Source organism: Mustela erminea, chromosome 14 (genome assembly GCF_009829155.1).
Source record: "Mustela erminea isolate mMusErm1 chromosome 14, mMusErm1.Pri, whole genome shotgun sequence".
NCBI lineage: Eukaryota > Metazoa > Chordata > Mammalia > Carnivora > Mustelidae > Mustela > Mustela erminea.
The window spans coordinates 39255763-39278257 of NC_045627.1; the positions used below are offsets into that span (position 1 = coordinate 39255763).

Sequence of the window (22495 nt, forward strand, 5' to 3'; positions counted from 1 at the left end):
TTGATAAAAAAATGTTAACCATCATCTGAGCTTTCAGTGAGTTGTAATCTTTTTGCTGGTAGAGGGTCTTGCCTTAATGTTGATGGCTGCTAACTGATCAAGGTGAAGGTTGGTGAAGTTTGGTGTGGCTGTGGCAATTTCTTAACATAAGGCAGTGATGAAGTTTGCCACATCAATTGACTCATCCTTTCATGAATGATTTCTCTGTAGTATGCAGTGCGGTTTGATGGCATTTTACCCATAGTACAACATCTTTCAAAATTTAAATCAATCCTCTCAAATCCTGCCAATGCTTTATCAACTAAATTTATATAATATTCTAAATCCTCTGTTGTTATTTCAACTACCCTCACAGCATCTTCACCAGAGTAGATTTCATTTCAAAAACCACTTCCTTTGCTCATTCATAAGAAGCAACTCATCTGTGAAAGTTTTCTTTCTTTTTCTTTAAGATTTTATTTATTTATTTGACAGACAGAGACCACAAGTAGGCAGAGAGGCAGGCAGAGAGAGGAGGAAGCAGGCTCCCCACTGAGCAGAAAGCCCAACGTGGGGCTTGATCCCAGGACCCCGGGATCATGACCTGAGCTGAAGACAGAAGCTTTAACCCACTGAGCCACCCAGGCGCCCCGAAAGTTTTCTTTATGAGATTACAACAATTCAATCACATCTTTAGGCTCCATTTCTAACTTTAGTTCTCTTGCTATTTCCACCAAATCTGCATTTTCTTCCTCCAGTGAAGACTTTAACCCCTCAAAATCAGCCATAAGGGCTGTGGTCAACTTCTAAACCTTTGAAATTGTTGACATTTGATCTTCATATGAATCACTAATGTTTTTAATGAAATTGAGGATGTTGAATACTGGATTCCAGAAGGTTTTCAATTTACTTTGCCCAGGTCTATCAGAGAATCCACTATCTATGGCATCTTTAGCCTTACAAACTGAATTGCTTAAATGATAAGGCTTGAAAGTTAAAGTGACTCCTTTAACATCCACAGAATGGATGTTGTGTTAGCAGGAATAAAAAATAATCTTATTGTATATCTCCATCAGAGCTCTTGGGTGACCAGGTGCATTATCAATGAGCAGTAATATTTTGAAAGGAATTTTTTTTCTGAGTAATAGGTCTCAACAGTGTTCTTAAAATATTCAGTAAACTCTATTGTAAACAGATATCATCCAGACTTTGTTGTTCCATTTGTAGAGCACAGGCAGAGTAGACACAGCATAATTTTTAAGGGACCTCGGATTTTCAGAATGGTAAATAAACACTGGCTTCAACTTAAGGTCACCAGTTGCAAATATGCCATAATGGGAAAGTCAGCCTGTCATTTGAAGCTTTGAGGCCAGGCATAGACCTCTCTTTAGGTATAAAAGTCATAGGCAGCATAGTCTTCCAATATACAGATTTTTCATCCACCCTGAAAATCTGTTCTTTAATGTAGCCACCTTCATGGATTATCTTAGCTAGATCTTTGGATAACTGGCTATAGTTTCCACATCAGCACTTGGTGCTTCACCTTGCACTTTTATGTTATGGAGATGGCTTCTTTTCTTAAACCTCATGAATCAACCTCTGATAGCCTCAAACGTTTTTTTCTTCAGCTTCCTCACCTCTTGCAACCTTCATAGAACTGAAAAGAGTTAGGGCCTTGCTCTGAAATAGTCTTTGTCTTAAATGAATATTGTGACTGGCTTGATCTATCCACTAAAACTTTCTCTATATCAGAAATAAGGCTGTTCTGCTTTTTTATCATTCATGTGTTCACAGAAGCAGAACTTTAAAAAAAGATTTTATTTATTTATTTGAAAGAGAGAGGGAGAAAAATCATGAGCAGGGTGCAGGGGCAGAGGGAGAGGGAGAAGTAGACTCCTTACTGAACAGGGAGCCTGACAGAGGTCTCCATCCTAGGATGCTGGGCTTGTGATCTAAGATGAAGGCAGACGCTTAACCAATTGAACCACCCAGGTATCCAGAAGCAGCACTTTTAACTTCTTTCAAAAACTCTTCTTTTGCATTCACAACTTGGCTAGCTGGTACAAGAGACCTAGATTTTGGCCTATTTCAGCTTTTGACATACCTTCCTCACTAAACTTAATCATTTCTAGCTTTGGATTTAAAGTGAGAAGCATGCAACTCTTCCTTTCACTTAAACATGTAGAGGCTACTTTAGGGTTATGAATTGGCCTAATTTCAATACTGTTATTTTTCATAGAATAGGGAGGCCCAAAGAAGGGGAGAGACATGGAGAACAACCAGTCAGTAGGGCAGTCAGAATACAAAAACATTGATCAATTAAGTTTATCACCATATATGGACACACTTTGATATAACATCAAAGGCCACTGATCACAGATCACTATAACAAATGTAATAATGAAAAAGCTGAAATGTTCTGAGAATTACTAAAATGTGACAAAGACATGAAATAAGCAACTATGTTGGGAAAATGGTGTTGATAGACAGACTTGCTTATCGCAGGGTTGTTATGACAACCCTCCTACTTATAAAAAACCCATAATATCTGTAAAGTACAATAAAATGAGGTATGCCTGTAGTATTGAATAGACATGATGATAGCAGGGATCTTTGTCTTATACTTCACTTTAAAAGAAATGTTTCTAGACTTAGGAGTTCAAGATGTCAGAGGAGTAGGAGACTTTAATTTCGTCTGGTCTCAAGAATTCAGCAATCTGAAAGAAATGGATGCATTCCTAGAGACATGTAAACTACCAAAATTAAAACAGAGAGAAATGGAAAACCTGAATAGACCCACAACCAGCAAGGAAATTGAAGCAGTATTCAAAAATCTCCCAAAAAACAAAAGCCCAGGGCTGGATGGCTTCCCAGGGGAATTTTATCAAACATTTAAAGAAGAATTAATACTTATCCTTCAGAAGTTGTCTCAAAAAATAGAAATGGAAGAAAAACTTACGAATTCTTTCCATGAGGCCAGCATTACCTTGATCCAAAAATCAGTCAAAGGCCCACCAAAAAGGAGGATTACAGACCAATATCCCTGATGAACATGGATGCAAATATTCTCACGAAAATAGTAGTTAAAAGGATCCAAAGCACATTAAAAGGATTATTCACCAGGACCAAGTGGGATTTATTCCTGGAATGCAAGGGTGGTTCAACATTTGCAAATCAGTGTGATACATTTCATAAATAAAAGAAGGGATAAGAACCATATATCCTCTCAATAGATGCAGAAAAAGCATTTGACAGAGTATAGCATCCTTTATTGATTAAAACTCTTCACACTGCAGGGATAGAGGGAACATACCTCAGTATCATAAAAGCAATATATGTAAAGCCCACAGCAAATATCATTCTGAATAGTGAAAAACGGAGAGCTTTTCCTCTAAGGACAGGAACACAGCAAGGATGTCCATTATCACCACTGCTGTTCAACATAGTACTGGAAGTCCTAGCCACAGCAAGGCATTTAAATGAACAAATAAGAAGTCAAACTCTCACTCTTTGCAGATGGCATGATATTCTATGTGAAAAATCCAAAAGACTCCACCCGAAAATTGCTAGAACTCATACAGGAACTCAGCAAAGTGTCAAGGTATAAAATCAATGCACAGAAATCAGTTGTATTTCTATACACTGACAATGAGACCAATGAGAGAGAAATTAGGGAGCTGATCCCATTTACAAATACACCCAAAACCAAGGAATAAACCTAATCAAAGGGGCAAAGGATCTGTACTCAGAAAACTATAGAATGCTCAAGAAAGAAATTGAGGAAGACACAAAGAAATGGAAAAACATTCCATGCTCATGGGCTGGAAGGACTAATATTGTTAAAATGTCTATGCTATACACATTCAATGAGATCCCTATCAAAATAACACCAACGTTTTTCACACAGCTGGAACAAATAATCCTAAAATTTCTATGGAATCAGAAAAGTCCTGAATAGCCAAAGGAATGTTGAAAAAGAAAGAAAGAAAAAAAGCCCCACAAAACTGGTGGCATCACACCAGACTTCAAGCACTACTACAAAACTGTAATCATCAAGCCAGGAGAAGAAAAAATAAAACAAGATGAAACCAGAGGGTGAGATAAACCATAAGAGTTTATTAAGTTTCCTTAATCATAGGAAACAAACTGAGGGTTCCTGGAGGAAAGGGGGGTGGAGGGATGGGGTAACTGGGTGATGGACATTAAGGAGGATATGTGATGCAATGACCACTGGGTAGTGTATAAGACTGATGAATCACAGACCTGTACCTCTGAAACCAATAATACAGTATATATTGTTAATTAAAAAACAAAAATATCAAAATACTAAAAAATAAAAAATAAACTACATCACTTTAAAAAATTAAAAAAGAAATGTTTCTAACTTTCCACCATTTCATATCATAGTATAGATTTTTTTTTAAAGGTTTTATTTATTTATTTATTAGACAGAGATCACAAGTAGGCAGAGAGGCAGGCAGAGAGGAGGAAGCAGGCTCCCCACTGAGCAGAGAGCCCAATGCAGGGCTCCATCCCAGGAACCTGGGATCATGACCTGAGCCGCAGGCAGAAGCTTTAACGCCCTGAGACACCCAGGCGCCCTTCACAGTATAGATTTTAAAAGACGCATTTTACACACTTCACAGCACTCACCAAAGCACATACCCTCCCCAATGTCCATAATCCCACCCCCTTCTCCCAAACCCCCTCCCCCCAGCAACCCTCAGTTTGTTTTGTGAGATTAAAAGTCACTTATGGTTTGTCTCCCTCCCAATCCCATCTTGTTTCATTTATTCTTCTCCTACCCACTTAAGCCCCCATGTTGCATCACCACTTCCTCATATCAAGGAGATCATATGATAGTTGTCTTTCTCTGCTTGACTTATTTCGCTAAGCATGATACGCTCTAGTTCCATCCATGTTGTCGCAAATGGCAAGATTTCATTTCTTTTGATGGCTGCATAGTATTCCATTGTGTATATATACCATTATGCCTCCATCAGAAAGGATGAATACCCAACTTTTGTAGCAACATGGACGGGACTGGAAGAGATTATGCTGAGTGAAATAAGTCAAGCAGAGAGAGTCAATTATCATATGGTTTCACTTATTTGTGGAGCATAACAAATAGCATGGAGGACATGGGGACTTAGAGTGGAGAAGGGAGTTGGGGGAAATTGGAAGGGGAGGTGAACCATGAGAGACTATGGACTCTGAAAAACAATCTGAGGGTTTTGAAGGGACGGGGGTGGGAGGTTGGGGTACCAGGTGGTGGGTATTATAGAGGGCACGGATTGCATGGAGCACGGGGTGTGGTGCAAAAATAATGAATACTGTTATGCTGGAAATAAAAAAAAAAATTTAAAGTGAAAAAAAAATAAAATAAAAGACGCATTTTTAGGTTTTAGAAAAAGCTAGTTTGCTTTTTTAAGAATCATGAATGGGTTGAATTTTAGCTGATTTTCTGCAGTTCAGTTTCCATTTTACTGCTAAAGTTCATTATTTATGCCTTCTTTCTTTTTTAAAATCCTTAATCAGTCACACAGAGCTTTGTCTAATTACCAGTTTTAAAAAAACAGTTTATGATATTGTTAATTCTATTATGTCCTTGTTTTAAATTTCATTTACTTCTACTCTTTTTTTCTTTCCTTGTATTTTTATTGAGATATAATTGACATATAACATTATATTAGTTTCAAGTATTTACTCCTTATTTTCTTGATTATCCCTTCTTTGGTCTTCACTAATTTCTTGATTTAAATGCTTAATTTGTTGATTTTTCAAGCTTCTAATATATGTATTTAAGGCTATATATTATCCTCTCCATATTGCTTTAATTATATCCCATAATTCCAAACTTTAGTGATTTTGTTTTTTCATTCCCATTTTAATTATCTATTGAAATGTAAAAGTTACCCTAAAACTTAATGGCTTAAAACACAATGCATTATTTCTCAAAATTCTCTGGGCAATATGAGCCTTTCTTCTGCTGGCTTTTCCTGAAATCACTCATGCAGATCTAGTCTTCTGAAAACTTGGCTGGAGGCTCGAAGGTCTTAGGTGGCCTCACTCAAATAGAGGTTAGTTATTGGTTGGGATGATTCAGTTCTACTTCAGGCGGACTTTGAGTCTCCTATAGGCTAACTGGGCTTCTTCACCGATGATGATCCCAGGACTTTAAGGGAACAAGAACAGTAGCTGCAGAGCTTCTACAGACCTAGACTCTGAGAATTCATCCAATATTACTTGTATCATATTCCACTGGTCAAAGAAAGTGCAGCTTGGATTCCAAAGGGTGAAGAAATGAAGAGAATCCATCTCTTGATGGGAGAAGTGGCAACATCACATTGCAAAGGGTGTGGACATGAAAGCATAATTAAATGGGGGCCATTACTATAAAAATTCACCAGAACGTGTGTTGATGATTTCTCAATAAAACTGGGGGGAAAAAATCGGGGCACCTGGGTGGCTCAGTGGGAAGCATTTGACTGGCTCATGTAATGATCCCAGAGTCCTGGGATGAAGTCCTGCATCTGGCTCTGCGTGTCTGGCTCTGCACTCAGCAGTAAGTCATCTTCTCCCTTTCTAACCAACCCCCATCCCTCACCTTGTGTGCATGCTCTCTCTCTTTCTCTCTCAAATAAATAAAATCTTTTTAAAAATGGGGGGGGTGAATCTACTGGGAGGCTTGTATTAGTTTTATACTGCAGTGTAACTAATTACAACAAACCTAGTGGCTTAAAACAATACATATTTAACATCTCAGTTTCCATAGGTCAGGGTCTGGTATGATTCACAAGGCCAAAATCAAGGTGTCTGCAGAGCTGAGTACTTACCTGGAATCTATTTCCAAGCATATACAGGCTACTGGCAGAATTCAATCTTATATTTGTGGGATGGAGGTCCCCCATTTCCTTGCTGGTTGTGAGTAGGGAGTACTTTTAGCTTCTAGAGGCAATCCACATTCCTTGGTATGTGGCCCCTCTCCATCCTCAAGCCAGCAATTGTGTGTTGCTTTGCATTTCTATGACTTCCCCATCTGCCCCCAGCCAGAAAAAAACTCTGCTTTTTAAGAGTCACCTGACTGGTACAGGCCCACTCAGATAATCTCTGTATTTTAAGGGCAACTGACTTGCAACTTTCATTACATCTGCAAATTCCCTTGACAGCAATACTCATAGATGTATTTGATGGAATAATATTAGTGGAGGGGGGAGGGTCATCTTTAGAATTCTACCTTCCACAAGAAATTGTCATATGATTTTCTCCTTGACTTATGAATTAATTACAAGTATGAATTCAAGTTTATGAACATATCTATGTCATCTGGCCTATCTTTTTTTAAAAAGGTTTTATTTATTTATTTGAAAGAGAGAGTGTGTGAGCACAAGCAGGGGGAGGGGCAGAGGGAGAGGGAGAAACAGACTCACTGCTGAGCAGGGAGACCAATGTGGGGCTCAATCCCAGGGATCTGCCCTGAGTTGAATGCAGATGCTTCACCGAATGAGCCACCCAGTGCCCCAATCTGGCCTATCATATAATTGTTTACTTATAATTTCACTGTACTATTATCTATATGCATTTGTTGAATCTCTCTTTGTAGTCTAGTATATGGTCAAGTTTTATGAACAATTCATTCGTACTTGCAAAGAATACATATTCTCTAATTGTTAAGTGCAGTATTCTATATTGGTGTTTGAGTTCAATCTTGTTAATTGTTTTTATTCAAATCTTACATAGCCTTAATTTTTTTCCTATTTAATATAGCAGTTTCTATGGGAAGTATACCAAAATCGTCCATTTAACCCTTTGAGTTAAAAGATGAAGAAATCGGGGCACCTGAGTGGCTCAGTGTGGGTTAAGTCTCTGCCTACCGCTCAGGTCATGATCTCAGGGTTCTGGGATGGAGCCCTGCATTGGGCTCTCTGCTCAGCAGGGAGGCTGCTTCCCCCTCTCTCTCTGCCTGCCTCTCTGCCTACTTGTGATCTCTCTCTGTGTTAAGTAAATAAATAAAATCTTCAAAATAAAATAAAAGATGAAGAAATCGAGGTCCGGCAAGTTTAAGTGACTTACCTAGAATCCGAGAGCTAGTTGTGGCAGAGTTGGGGTAAAAACCCAGGTATCTCTCAAGATATTTATTCCAAAGATAAAATGTGGTCATTTTTTTTTCTCTTATAGTCATAATTCTCTCTGTCAGTTTAATGTTATATTGGCCATTGGAAAACTGAAAGCCACTCTTGTTATTCCACATTTGATCTTAAGCTGATGTACAAGTTATTTAGCCAAGTTATTTAAGTATGGGAGAGTTATGTTCTATAGGTAAAGGAGTTATCACAAACTCCCACAATACACCCTACCTAATCTCTCATAAATGTCAAGGATAAGCACCCTCAGCCAAGAGTTTAACAAGAAGGAATGTTTTAGGAAGGCTAGTGGAGCATCTCTTTTGATGGTCTTTGACCTTGCTTATATTCTGATACAAGAATATTCCCATTTAAAAAGTGTATTTATTTTTTTGAAATGAAAACTAATGAAAAAGGAATTCAGGAAGGAGGTTAGTAAATATAAATAAATATAATTTAAATATAAATAACATGTATTTCCTGATTCATATCAGGTAAATATCTAAATTATCTCTCCCGTATTCTGGCCTGTTAGGAAATAAAAACACACACAATTATAAAGAAGATGCTTTGTACATTAGGAGAAGGGAGAAATGAAGTGGGAGAAATAGGAGTAGGAGACAAACCATGACAGACTATGGACTCCAGTAAACAAAGGGAGGGTTTTAGAAGGGAGATGGAAGAGCCTGGTGTTGGGTATTAAGGAAGGTATGGATTGCATGGAGCACTGGGTGTTATATGGAAACAATGAACCATGGAACACTACATCAAAAACTAATGATATACTGTATGATGACTAACATAACACAATAAAAAATTTTTTAAAAAAAGAAGATGCTTTGTAGCTATTGGGCCCATTTTTAAAACAATGGCTCTCTGGGAAAAACCATTCTAGTCTACAGGAGATTTTTGAATAATCCATTTATGTTTGTTGGCAAACTATTTATGTTTGCATCTTTAAAGTCACCTTTATTTATTTCTTTAAAGATTTATTTATTTATTTTAGAAAGAGATGGAGTGAGTGGGGGAGGCAGAGAAACAAAGGGAGAGGGAGAAAGAATATCAAGCAGACTCCCCACTGAATGAGGAGCCCTACATGGGGCTAGATCCTACAACCTTGAGATCATGACCTTTAGATCATGATCTGAGCCAAAAGCAAGAGTCAGACACAAACAACTGAGCTACCCAGGTGCTCCTAATCTACCTTTGTTTTTATCAGTGGATTCTTATATAGCTTTTCTAAGCTATACATAACTAATAAAGAGGGAAATCAGGGTATACATATGAATTTTTTGTAGATCCAGAGCATAATTTGAATTACTATACAAGGAATGCATACCAGTGTCCCAGGCTTGAGAGCTCAGGCAGGTCAAGAGACCTGTCCAACAAACAGCTCATTGCCTTCTAACATGATCTACCATCCCACTGCACCATCAATCACTGCTTTTACATGGCTCCCCATTTATCTTCACTAACCCAAGTCCTAGACCAGACTCTGATTACCACATCATTCATCTTGAGGAAGGGGATGTACAGGACTGGGCTTAGTTAGTGTACCCTACCTGGGGCCTGCAGAGCCGCTTGAAAGTACCACAGGGAAGCCACCTAACCCAGAACCCTGGCTGGCAATCAGCCCTGGCCCACCCCACTCCTGCCCACCCCACTCCTGCTCACCTGTGACCAACAAGTCCAAATGGCTTGCTTTCATTTTTAGATTCTCCCTTCCAGACAAATACATGTGAGTGTATAACCGATTTTCTTTCTTTTTTTTTTTAAGATTATTTATTTATTTATTTCACAGAGAGAGAGAGAAAGAGAAAGAGATAGATCACAAGCAGGCAGAGAGGCAGGCAGAGAGAAGGGGAAGCAGGCTCACTGTTGAGCAGAGAGCCTGATGCGGGGCTCAATCCCAGACCCTGAGATCATGACCTGAGCCGAAGGCAGAGGCTTAACCCACTGAGCCACCCAGGCGCCCCGTATAACCGATTTTCTAAGCACATTCCAAGTAGCAGCTTCTCAGACTGGACCTCTCCTTCCTCATCAGTATAATGACCAAATCTGAAGCTCATTAAACCTCAACTACCATGCATTAATGGCCATCTACCTATCTCTTGCCTTACTCACTTCCTTACATCTTTGCCCTAAAAGGGCACCGTGTAGGGTTAACAAACACTCACTTTCAGGCTGACCAGAGCCAGATATGCCCATACTTCAGCATTGTAGTTGTTCAAAGCATTGGCTTCAGAGAGAGCATCCTCAGCCTCTGTGAGCTCCTCCAGCTTGACAGAAAAAGAAAAGTGTGTTAAGTCAGAGCAGTTTTCCCTTAAGCCAGCTGGAGTCCGTTTAGTTGAAAACATTATGTCCAAATAACATTGGTAATGTGACCTATACAAACAGTTTTCTCCTTTTAAAATTTTCAGCTCAGAACTCTTCAAACAAAATTGTATGTTGTAGCCCAATATATGAACCTGTTAAAAGAAGAACTGTTTGGATTAAACAGGCAAGTGAGAAATCTGTAGTCCTGCCTGTTAGGCTTTCAACTTACACGCCTCTCTTCCTCCTTCCCTCTACAGCAATTCCATCAGGGTATCCATGAACCATGGAGCTTCAGGTGTCAGGATTGAAAAACCAGAAGTATTCACTACTGTGCCTGCATCATTCTATGATTTTCCCCCACACAGTAGGATGTCAGATACATGTTGTTTTTTCCTTTACATTGTGAATCCCTTTCTTAAGGTTAAAGTCCTATTAACCTGTCAAAATACTAATATTAGTTATTATTAATATGATCTTGAGCAATCAATATAATATTCAGGCTCTAAAATGCTCCCTGAGCTCTGGACATATGGATATCATTGCTCCTTCCTAAAAGTGAGTTTGCTTTATAAAATCTTCCGAAAGATCACCTAAGGAAGAAATAAGGCACTCCTTTCACCAATATAGTACCTCTTCATTTTTTCTGTTTTGAAAAGGAAACTATGAGTTTCTAGGCAATGAAGAATGGCCTTTAAGCATTGCCCATACTTTGGTCCACAGTTTAAATGTTTTTAAGATATTGATTCAATATTCAATCAGTGTATTGATTCATTATTCAACCAATTTCATTCAATCAGTGTAATTAATCAATTATACTTGCTAAGGATTTATTCTGTGACAGGTAGTATGCTAGGTACTGTGAATAAAATGATAAAATACAGCCTCTCAAAGAGTTCACTGACAGATAAGTAAAAAAAAAAAATGAAAATCCAAACATAAATAGTTCCAATACAGAGTAAACATTTCTATAATAAAAGCATATATAGATCTAGCGGAGGGACATAGGAAAATGGGAATAATTGCACCCTGGAATTAAAGGATAGCTTCTGAGAGGAAATATTACTAAAGTGAGTCCTAAAGGATAAATAGGAGTCTATTAGCTATACAAGGTGAAGAAAGGCATTTCCAGGAAAAAGAGTATCATATACGAAGGCCTGGAGGCACAAGAGAGTGTGGTGTGGTCAGGAAACAATCTTAAGTACGCATGTGGGGCTGGAGAAAAGAGAGAGAGATCAGGGAGAATAAAGTAAGTGATAAAACTAAAGAGTTAGGCACCAGATGATATATGTTCATTCAAAGGAATGTGAATTTTATTCTGAAACAAGGGGTAGCCATTGAAGAGTTTATGTAGGGGAGTAACACAATATTTGCATATTTTAAAGACCACTTTGATAACAATGTGGGAGATGGATTAAGGTAGGACAAGAGATCATGCTAGCAGCAGAAGAAGGTATGAGGCATGAATTGGAGCTATAAAAATAGGATGGAGAGGAGACAAGAGACTCAAGAGACATTGAAGAGACAAAATCAATAGGATATTTGATGCCTAATTAAAAGTAACAGGAGAAGTAGGCTAGGATACATTTTAAGTTTCTGGCTTGGTTGATCAGGTTCATTACAGCTCCATATACCAAGACACAGAATACAGGAGAAGGTGTAGACTTAAGGAATGTGAGAATCCTTCAGGGTTAAGTTAGGTTGTATTTCAGATATGCACATTTTAAGGTGTCTAGGGAACCATGAAAATGGAGCTGTCCATTACACTGTTTGATATAAGGGTCAGAACTTGAAAAGTGTTATGCATTAAAGGTTTAGAATTCATTAGGGCACAAGTGGTAGTTTAGGCCACTGGGGTAGATGTATTTTTTCCTTAGGGTAAATAAATGTGCTGACAGGACAAGAGGGCTGACTGTAGAACCTGGGAGGACCCAACAATTATGGTAGGTAAAAGAGTGGGAGCTGACAAAAAAGGCCGAGAAAGGTATCAGAGAAGAAGGCATAGAACTGGAAGGATATGAATGAAGTATTGTGGAAGTCAAGGGAGGAGAGGGCTTCAGGAAGAAAGCAGCCAACAGGGTTAAGTGCCAGAAATTCATCTAAGTATCTATGGCATTTAGCAATTAGGATATTAAGGGAACTTCTGTCAGAAGGGCCAGTAAGGTCGTAAGGGTAAAGTGGTAAAGTAGTAAGCCTGATAGTAATGAAATGAAAGGTAAATGGGACATGGAATCTGAGCAGATAATTCACAAGTAAAAAGATATGTTTATCCCATATTTCAACCTCATTATTGATAAAAATGCAAATTAAGGTATCGATCGCATTGGCAAATGATAATGCCCATTGTTGATGAGGTAACAGTGAAATGTGCTCTCATACCTCCTGGCAAGGTATAAATCAGTATACACTCTTTCTAGAAGGCAAATTGACACTATAATTTAAAGACTTTAAAATTTTTCTACATTAAGGATATATCCTAAGGAAATAAAAAGAATTAAGCACAGAGATTTATGTACAAGAATGTTTATCTCAGTTTCATCTACAATAGTGTAATAGTAGAAACTAACAACATGCCCAATAATGAGTGATTGGTCAAAAAAAATTATGATACATCCACACATAGGTATAGTATGACTAAAATACTTATGGGGAATAGGGATTACTTGGACATCTTAGTGGTGAGGCTTAATTTAATCTTTTATTAAGATTTCTATTTTGTACGTTGGATTGGAAAGTTCACATTGTGTGTGTGGGGGGGGTCCCTAATTGGTAATTTAATAAAAACTTACACAAAGTTAAAAAAAAAAGATTTTTGTTTTGTTTTTAGTTTCTATCTCAATGAAAATATTATTTAAAGTACTCAAAACAAGCAGAAGCATGACTTATGTTGAATAGTCTGTAGAGCTAGTTTCTGGTACTTTTGACAGTGTTATCAATTTTCTAACAGCTATGTTTTATATTCTTTCTGAGAAGGTAGAACAGGGGAGCACACAGCCTTTGTAAAAATGATCATATGTCCCAGTTGACCTGGGACAATCCCTGTGTCCCAGTGTAATTATTAATTATTAATAGCATCCATCCTCTGAAGTGTCCTGGTTAGTATGAAATACTACATTGTCAATTCACTTACACATCCAAATCAGGGAACACAATGAAGGCATCAGAAATCATGTTTTAGACTATTTGGTGATGCAAAAAGATATCAGTGCTATACTGCTTAAGTAGAAAGAAGATTAAAAAGCAGTAAATATATTATTTACAGTTTTATACATTAAAATTGCTTTCATATATGTATGAAGAAGGCTGCAGGAAATGCATTCAAATGTTAATAGTAGTTATCACTGAGTGGTTGGATTATGGATACTTTTAAGTTTTCTTTATATTTTCTATCTTCTAAATTTTGTATAATGAACATGTATCACCTTTATAGTTAAAAAAGAACAGCAATAAGGAAGAGGAGGCAGGGAATACAGGCAACTCATTTGGCTGTTACCACTGTTGTATAATAAAAAGGGGGGAAAATGGTGAAAGAACTGTTTAAGAAGGAAAGGTTAAAAATATAATCCAAAGAAAAAGACAAAATGAAGAGAATACGGTACTAGGGAGAAAATGAGAGGTTAGCATCAAGAATACTGTATGGTGACGAACATAACACAAGAAAAAAGAAAAAAGAAGAAATTGGACATGAACAACACATTGCATGACTCTTTCAAAGATTGTAAGAACAGAGGAAAGGGTGGCTAGAGAGTTTTTAGGGGTGGGGAGCAAAAGATCTCCCAGAAGCTAAAGCAGCTCCTCCTGGAAACAGAAGGGCCACAGAGCTTAATAAGCATCAATAAATTTCTTTAATCGAGTAAATTCTTCATTTATCATATCATTTTTTCCCTTACAAATAACATCATAAAATTATGAGCTTCTGTACCAAGTAACATAAAGTTTTTTTTTATTATATAGCTTCCTGGTTCAGATTTTTGTGGGATTTTGAAGACTTTTATTTTTACAGTATGGATTGACTTTTTATTTACTGAATACCTTTGAAAAGTAACTTTTTTCACCATCATTACGAACTCCCAGGATGCTTAGAAGCCCAAGGAATCAAGGTCAACTATATTCACAGGCCTAGTCTCAAGCCTTTATCCTCTTACCCGATAACAGGCTATTCCCAGTCCTAGCCAGGTAAGGCATGAAGGTGATCTCTTACAGGCTTGCATGTAGGTTTTCTTTGCCTTTTCATACTGTAGAAAGAAAGCATCACTAAGCTATTGTTCTTCTGGAAGTTTCAAATGCTATATTGCTAGGATAGTCATAGGGCTTCTGTAGTTGTACTCAAGACCAATCTGAGTTAAATGAGCCCTTAAATTGTGTTCTGTTTTTTTTTTAAGATACAGGTTTTTTTTAAGAGCAGCTTTAGGTTCACAGCAAAACTAAGAGGAAAGCATAGCAATTTCTCATACACTCCCTGCTGCTACACATGGTAGCCTCTCCCATTATCAACATCCTCCAACAGGGTGGTACCTTTGTTACAACTGATGAAACTACATTGATACATCATCATTACCTAAAGTCCACAGTCATATTTGGTATTATACATTCCATAGGTTTGGACAAATGTATAATGACATGCATCCATTATTAGAGTACTTTCACAGCCCTAAAAATCCTCTGTCCTCCATCTATTCATCACTTCCCTTCCCCCAGCCCCCAAAACCACTGATCTCTTTACTGTTTCCATAGTTATGCCTTTTCCAGAATGTCATACAATTGGAATCACACAGTAGGTAGCCTTCTCAGACTGGCTACTTTGATTTAGCAATATGTATTTTAGCTACCTTTATGTTTCCTCATGGTTTGCTAGCTTATTTCTTTTTAGTGCTGAGTAATACAGGAAACATTCACAAAAACTCAAGAAACAAACTTCCAAAAGAATTATACCTCTTCTTATCTCCCGTCTCCAATATGAGAGACGTAACTATAGGTAAGCCTCAGCAAATAGCCTAAGAGTTGCTTGCCCAGTGAAATTGCTTGCCTAGTGACTATTTAAGTCAGAAGCTGGGTTCAGATGTAGCTTGCAATGATGTCAGAAAGAAAACTTCTTATTTATTTCACTGCAGTGGGATAATGATTTTTTTTTCCTTATGTCTATGGGGGCCTTCATACTTAAATTATAAGGTATCACAACTTCTTGTTGCTGCTGTTGTTTTATTTTATAAAGATTTTATTTATTTATTTGTCAGAGAAAGAGAAGGCACAATCAGCAGGGAGCCAAAGGGAGAAGCAGACTTCATGCTGAGCAGGGAGTCCAATGCAGGATTTGATCCTGGGACCCTGGGATCATGACCTGAGCTGAAGGCAGACACTTAACTCACTGAGCCACCCAGGCGTCCCTTTATTTTAAATAGAGAGATAATTGGGTGTTCTAGGGGTAGAAATAGAATGAAGTCAAAACAAAAGCCCAATGTCAAAAGGCAGAGAGTTGATAATTGTTGATATAAGATGATGGGTCCACATTGGTTCATTTCTACTATTCTGTCTACTTAGTATTTATTTGTGTTTTTTGTTTGTTTTTTTTTGTGTGTGTTTGTTTGTTTAAGTAGGCTCCACATCCAGCAAGGAGCCCAGTGCAGGGGATGAACTCACAGCCTTGAGATCAAGACTTGAGCTGAGATGGAGAGCTGGGTGCTTAACTGATTGAGCCACCAAGGTGCCCCATACTTTGTGTGTATTTGAAATTTTCCATAACAGAAAGTTTCTTTTTTCCTTTAAGATTTTATTTATTTTTTTGACACAGAGAGAGATCACAAGTAGGCAGAGAGGCAGGCAGGGCGTGGTGGGGGGCGGTGGGGAAGCAGGCTCCCTGCTGAGTAGAGAGCCCAATACGGGGCTCAATCCCAGGGCCCTGAGATCATGACCTGAGCCAAAGGCAGAGGCTTAACCCACTGAGCCACCCAGGTGCCCCCAACGTTTCTTTTAGAAGATCTTGGGGGTGATTCCTAAAATATGGAGAGTAATTACAAAGGAGTCAGGTTAGAGTTCCCTGAGTTAGCCTCAGCTGAATTAAATATAAAACTTCATGTTGAGGAAGAAGGTTGAAGAAGTTCTTTTGACATTTTCCATTAGGTAAGTCAAGCTAAGAATGTTTCAACTACTGCTAATAAAAGAAAATTACCTGAAATATTAACTATGATAACATTTATTGAATTCTATGCAACTTTTTAGTATCATAATGGTTAAAACCACAGACTCCAATATTAGACCGCCTGGATTTGAATCCTACTTCTATTAATTACTAGTTTATCTAATGTTGGTCAAATCACTTTATCTTTGGATATAAAAGTATCAATATGATATTACTGTGTTGGGTTCACACAGATGTATGTTGATGTTTGAACTGAATTCAGGTCCTGACCATGACCTGATTTTTTTACATGGTTACTCTCCATCCTGTGTCCCTCACCTCTTTCTCTTCCAGATAGATGTGTCCCAGTCGCAGGAAGATGAAGTGCATCTCAGAAGCATCCACTACAAAACTAATGGTTCGCTCATAGCATGCCTTGGCCTCAGCATGATTTCCACTTAGAAAATAGAGATGGCCCTTCACGCCCCAGACATTAGGGTTCTGAGAAGGTAAAGAACAAGTAGTACTTGGGATGAGGTGGTATTTAAAAGTCCAGTAATGATCTTTGTTTAACATTTAAAATTAGACTAAGTCCTTCTTCTTTTTCTAATAGCACTCAGTTAGAAAAAGGACCATTTAGTTGCACTGGGAGGTATTTTTCTAGGTCTGCTCCCTCATTTCTTTCTTGCATTTTTCAAAACTATTTTGTCTTTGGGGTAAATATTAAGAAAACATTCAAACATAACCAAGAGAATGTTCACAGTGAGAAAAAAAGAAGAAATCCAGAAAATATGAAATAGATCAATTATCAGCTAAAGAGCTATCCTTATCCTTTTCTCTGCCCTTTGCAAAACTCATAACTGCTTGAGAAAAACAAATGGAAGGAAATAGATGAGTTTACTGGAAGTTGAAGACCTCCACCTCTAGTAACTAGAAATCTCCCTGTGATATGGTATCATCACCTTTAAGAAAGCCTGCTTGCCCCTCCCCCAAACTATACTCAAGAGGTTCCAGAAAAAGTTATTACCAAGTAGTCCATCTGGGCTGCGTGTTGAAGGTATTCCTCTGCCTTGGCAAAGTCCTTCTTGAGAAGGTGTGTCTGGGCCAGCACCAAGTAATACTCGCAGCTGGGGCCTCCTTGAGGGCATAACAGCTCATGTGCAAGCACTCTGTGCACATACTATGAGGAAAAACCAGATTATAAGGAGTATATAATAGCTGCATTGTGTCAGTTCCATAGCTCTTGCAGCTGAATATTATGCCAGATAATAATGAACAAGAAACATATTATAGAATGAGATGATTACCAACTTCAAAAGGTTAGAGGTGAATTATAAAGATTCAGCACATCATGGTTCCATTACTCACTATTCACCTAGTCACCAAATACAGACATTTCCAAAATAAAAATCTGCAGTACTGAAAAATACTGGTCTTGCTGGTCAAAAAACTAGATGAATTTTTGCATGTATGTTATGCAGCAAACAAAAGCTCTTCATCAACCACTCCACTGACACATGAGCTAACATTATCAGGAAGCTACAATTATTGAGGAAACTTAGTGAGGCAAAACCTCCTTTTCTAAAATTCTAGGCTCAAGATCTTAGAAACATACATATTTGTTTCTGACAAACTCTCTCATCTATGTTTGCCAGTTTTATACTTCGGGCTATTCTTTATTTTTAATGCTATATAAGGTTTGCAAATTTAACAAAGTCAGATGTACTTACTAAGCAGAGGGAGAAGCTCTACTTTTCTTCTCCCTCCATTCCCATCTTAGCCTATCCTATAGAAACTCCTGTTAACACTTATACCTTCTTAGAAAAATAGTGGGAGGAGGTTCTGGAGTTGTTCCCTATACCTACATTTCTGGCTCTTTGCATGGGGTGGTGGGGATAGAGACTTATTTAATCTGGGATACAGAAATGTTTCTCTACTACACATTTCTCTACTCTAATGTGTACTGTTTCTCTACACATTAACGTTTAATGTGTTAAAAGCTCCTGTTTAATGTGGCCCACTCCTAGTCAGGTCATAATTCTTGCCCTTTCTTGAGCTTGCCACCCTCAGGTGGAACATATACTCTGCAGGATCAGGGCCAACTCTCCGGGTTCCCGGATCTTGCTCTCTTTCCTACTACTTGTTTCATGGAAATATTTCTTGTTTCCCATGTGGTAGGTAGACCTCACAGGATGCTCTTATTCTTCTCCTCGAGTAGCTCTATCTGTGACTGTATGGGTAAGTCAAATCTGAAGCAAGTCACATATCCAGCCCAGTTATACAAATTCAGAAAATTTAGTATTTTTACTCCCCCACATTTACTACCTAGAAAGAAAGAAAGATATGATGATGCTCCTGTGAACCCCCAACACTCACATAATATGAATTCTGTTAATAAATTGACATCAGGTTACATAAGCCTTTAGAGTCCAATTTTGTTCTGCTGGTATTCTGAGGGAACAGATTTGCAGTGAGCTGTTCTGATGCTCTCTGTAGAGAGTGGTTCATATTTGGATGTTCACACCATTAGGCCTAGAGTGTGTTCTCAAAAGCATATTTGATTTCTGCATCATGCATATTAAAGCTTGGAAAGATGTCACTATGGATTGAATAAGTAGTTCACTAAAATCTTTCCATCTACATGCCCTTTTCCAAATATTCTGACCTGGACAGCATTGACTTTCATCAAGAAACGTATGGTCTCCATGAAGATGGTGGCAGGAGTTTGGGAAACACCATGAGGGCTAGGATGCAAAAAGGTTGATGAATCTTGACATTTTGATGTTTCTGAAAATATTAAATTAAAAGAATAGATGACTAGATGTAAAGGAAAAAATTGTCAGAAACTCAGACAGTGAGCTACATTACTACTAATGAGCAAGGAGAGTATTCTAATCTAATATATGAGAGAGGTTATAATCTGAAAAGCAATAAATTCCTTTATAGCAATGGTCCCCAAAGATCTCAAAAGTTCTCAAGGTTAGTCTACTGGTGTTTCAAATGCAAGTTACAACCAAATGAAATGCATTCTAGAAGTATTCATATCTTCCTGAATGTGAAACACAACCTATTGATATTCTAAAAATGAAGAATCACTGTTAAAAAATCCTAAGTCTGTAGTTAGCCACTTCTCTGAGCTAAATATAAATTCTTGCCTATTGAAAGGGTTGCACTACTGAGTTTGGATTATCAAGTCTAGCCTCATATGAAGGAACTTAGGCAATATGACAAACTAATCAAATTCAAACAAGATTACATTTTGGTAATCGTAGGAGTTTTCATCTTTTCTAGTTAGTTTATGCCCTTATTTCAGGAGGAAATCTTTATTCCTAAGTACCTTTTTTCACTGGTATCTCCTTGAGAAGTATATTGGATGGTTTTTGGCTAACAGTTGGATCCTGAGATTGTGTGGGTAAAATGTGTTCTTGTGAGTCAGAAAGCAGTTTGGATGATTCTTCAAGAAAGTCATCTAGAATGGATATTGGAGCTCCTGGTCCTAAATAGATTAAATTTTAATGAGGAAAAAAAAAAACCCTTCTTCCATTGGATATTAAAAGAGGAAAAATATAATTATTTTCAAAGCATAAGAAACATATTTCCTAAATACTGCATGGACAGACTTGTTTTGTAGACATTTTACATACCTTTTAAAGATTTTATTTTTAAGAAATCTCTACACCCAATATGAGGCTCAAACAAGAGTCACATGTTCCACTGACTGAGCCAGCCAGGTGCCCCAGACTTTTCATATTTCTGAATAATTTAAAGAGTACAAGCTAAACTGACAGCTCAGCTTCTATAACTATAATCCCTAGTCCAACCCTGCTGCTAACCTAAGTTATGATGATGTCAAACAACTACCTATTATAAAAGTTATTTGCTAAACCCAGAATGTGAAGAATCTAAATGAGGTTAATATATTTTTAGGTTAAATTAAAATTCTTGAAGGACAGGAATTCTTTTCATCTTAGTATTCAAAAACACCATTATTATCATTATGAGCAGCTATGTTTGAACATGGCTATATGGCAGGAATTGTATTAAAGATTGTGCTAAAAACCTTAATGTATAGTCTTTATATTTCACAACACTTACTATGCTCCTTTAAACAAGGTGAATCACAGAGAAGTTAAATAACTTGCTGAAGCTCTTGAACCTGTCTTGCAGCCTCTCAAATAAATAAATGTCTGATGAATAAAAATAAAAAGCAATGCCAGGGAGGAAATGAACAGTTGCCAGTTGGTTCCCAGTCAGAAGAGGTCACCCTCAGCTAGAGCAAAAGATATGGCTTTGAAAAATGGCCAGAAGTTGGATAGGTAAAGGGGGAGAGGCATTTAAGGTTGAGAGCATGCTATTGGCAAAGCACAAAAGTAGTGAGCTAATTATTTTAATGGGTATTGAGAATAACAGAGAGAAAATTAAGAGAAAGGTTGGAGGTGGACTGTACTGACATGTGTCTTTTCTAGCCACAGTGAAATTAAACTGCTTAAGTGTCTGCCTTCAGCTCAGGTCATGATCCCAAGGTCCTGGGATTGAGCCCCACATCAGACTCCCTGCTCAGCGGGGAGTCTGCTTCTTTTTTAGTCTCTGCCTCTGTTCCTCCCCCTGTTTATGTGATCTCTCTCTCTTTCTCTCAAATAAATAAATAAAATATTTTTTTTAAAAAAGATGTCTGGAAAAATCCCCATTTATTTAGAAAACTAAAAGCGTATAAAATTAAGTCAGGAAACAACAGATGTTGACAAGGATGCAGAGAAAGGGGAACCCTCTCACACTGTTGGTAGGAATGCAAGCTGGCACAGCCAATCTGGAAAACAGTAGGAGGTTCCTCAAAAAGTTGAAAATAGAGTTACCCTATGACTGAGCAATTGTACTACTAGGTATTTAACCCAAAGATATAAATGTAATGATCCTTGATCCAAAGAGGCATCTGCACCCTAATGTTTATAGCAGCAATGCCCACAATAGTCAAACTATGGAAAGAGCCCAGATGTCCATCAACAGATGAACGGACACACAGACACCCCCTGGAATATTACTGCCATCAAAAAAAAAAGAAATCTTGCCATTTGCAATGATGTGGATAGAACTAGAGGGTATTATGCTAAGCAAAATAAGTCAATCAGAGAAAGAAAATTATATGATTTCACTTATATGTGGTATTTAAGAAACAAAACAGAGGAGCATAGGGGAAGGGAGGGAAAAGTAAAACAAGAGGAAATCAGAGAGGGAGACAAACCATAAGATGCTCTTAATCATGGGAAACAAACTGAGGGTTGTTGGAGGGGCAGAGGGTAGGAGGATGGGGGTAACTGGGCGATGGACCTTAAGGAGGGCATGTGATGTAATAAGCACTGGATGTTATATAAGACTGATGAATGAATGAACTCTGTCTCTGAAACTCATAGTATAGTATGTTAATAAATTGAATTTAAATAATTTTTTAAAATAGAAAATAAAGAAAATTAAAAGCATACTGCTAAATAACTCATGGTCCCAGCAGTTCAACTCCTAAATATTTTATCCAGAAGAAATGAAAGTGTATATCCATAAAATACGTGTAGACAAATATCCATAGCAGCTTTATTTCAGTAGTCCCAAATTAGAAACACCCCAAATATCTATCAACAGGTGAATAGATAAACATGTTGTGGTATCTTCATATAATGGGATACTGTTTAGCTATAAAAAGGAATGAACTATTAATATAGACAACAGCATGTTTTATACTCAAAACAGTCATGCTTGGTGGAAAAATAAAACATACTATATGATCCTATTTAACTCTAGAAGTTCTAGAAAATGGTGGAAATTTTCTAGAATTCTAAAATTTTAGACATGCAAACTAATTGATGGTGACAGAGAGATGCTTGAGTTGTCTGGAAATGGAAGCCAGAGAAAGAGATTCAAATGGGCACAAGGAGAGTTTAGGAGATTTTGAATATGTTTATTAACTTGATTGGGT

The 22495-nt window shown here is 37.6% G+C and overlaps 1 protein-coding gene across 7 annotated transcripts in view; it reads right to left on the reverse strand.

The window, feature by feature from the left end:
• CFAP70 (cilia and flagella associated protein 70) overlaps window positions 1-22495 on the reverse strand; it is a 108700-nt gene that overhangs the window by 10132 nt on the left and 76073 nt on the right. For 6 of the 7 annotated variants that reach the window (XM_032312520.1, XM_032312518.1, XM_032312517.1 and 3 more), the window contains 6 exons: window positions 19868-20026; window positions 19196-19317; window positions 17558-17710; window positions 16870-17031; window positions 14561-14650; window positions 10280-10381 (listed from right to left, as the gene is read on the reverse strand). In XM_032312520.1, the coding sequence (XP_032168411.1) occupies window positions 10280-10381; window positions 14561-14650; window positions 16870-17031; window positions 17558-17710; window positions 19196-19317; window positions 19868-20026 (788 nt within the window). The remainder of the gene's footprint in view (window positions 1-10279; window positions 10382-14560; window positions 14651-16869; window positions 17032-17557; window positions 17711-19195; window positions 19318-19867; window positions 20027-22495) is intronic. The other variant, XM_032312521.1, reaches the window with a different exon arrangement.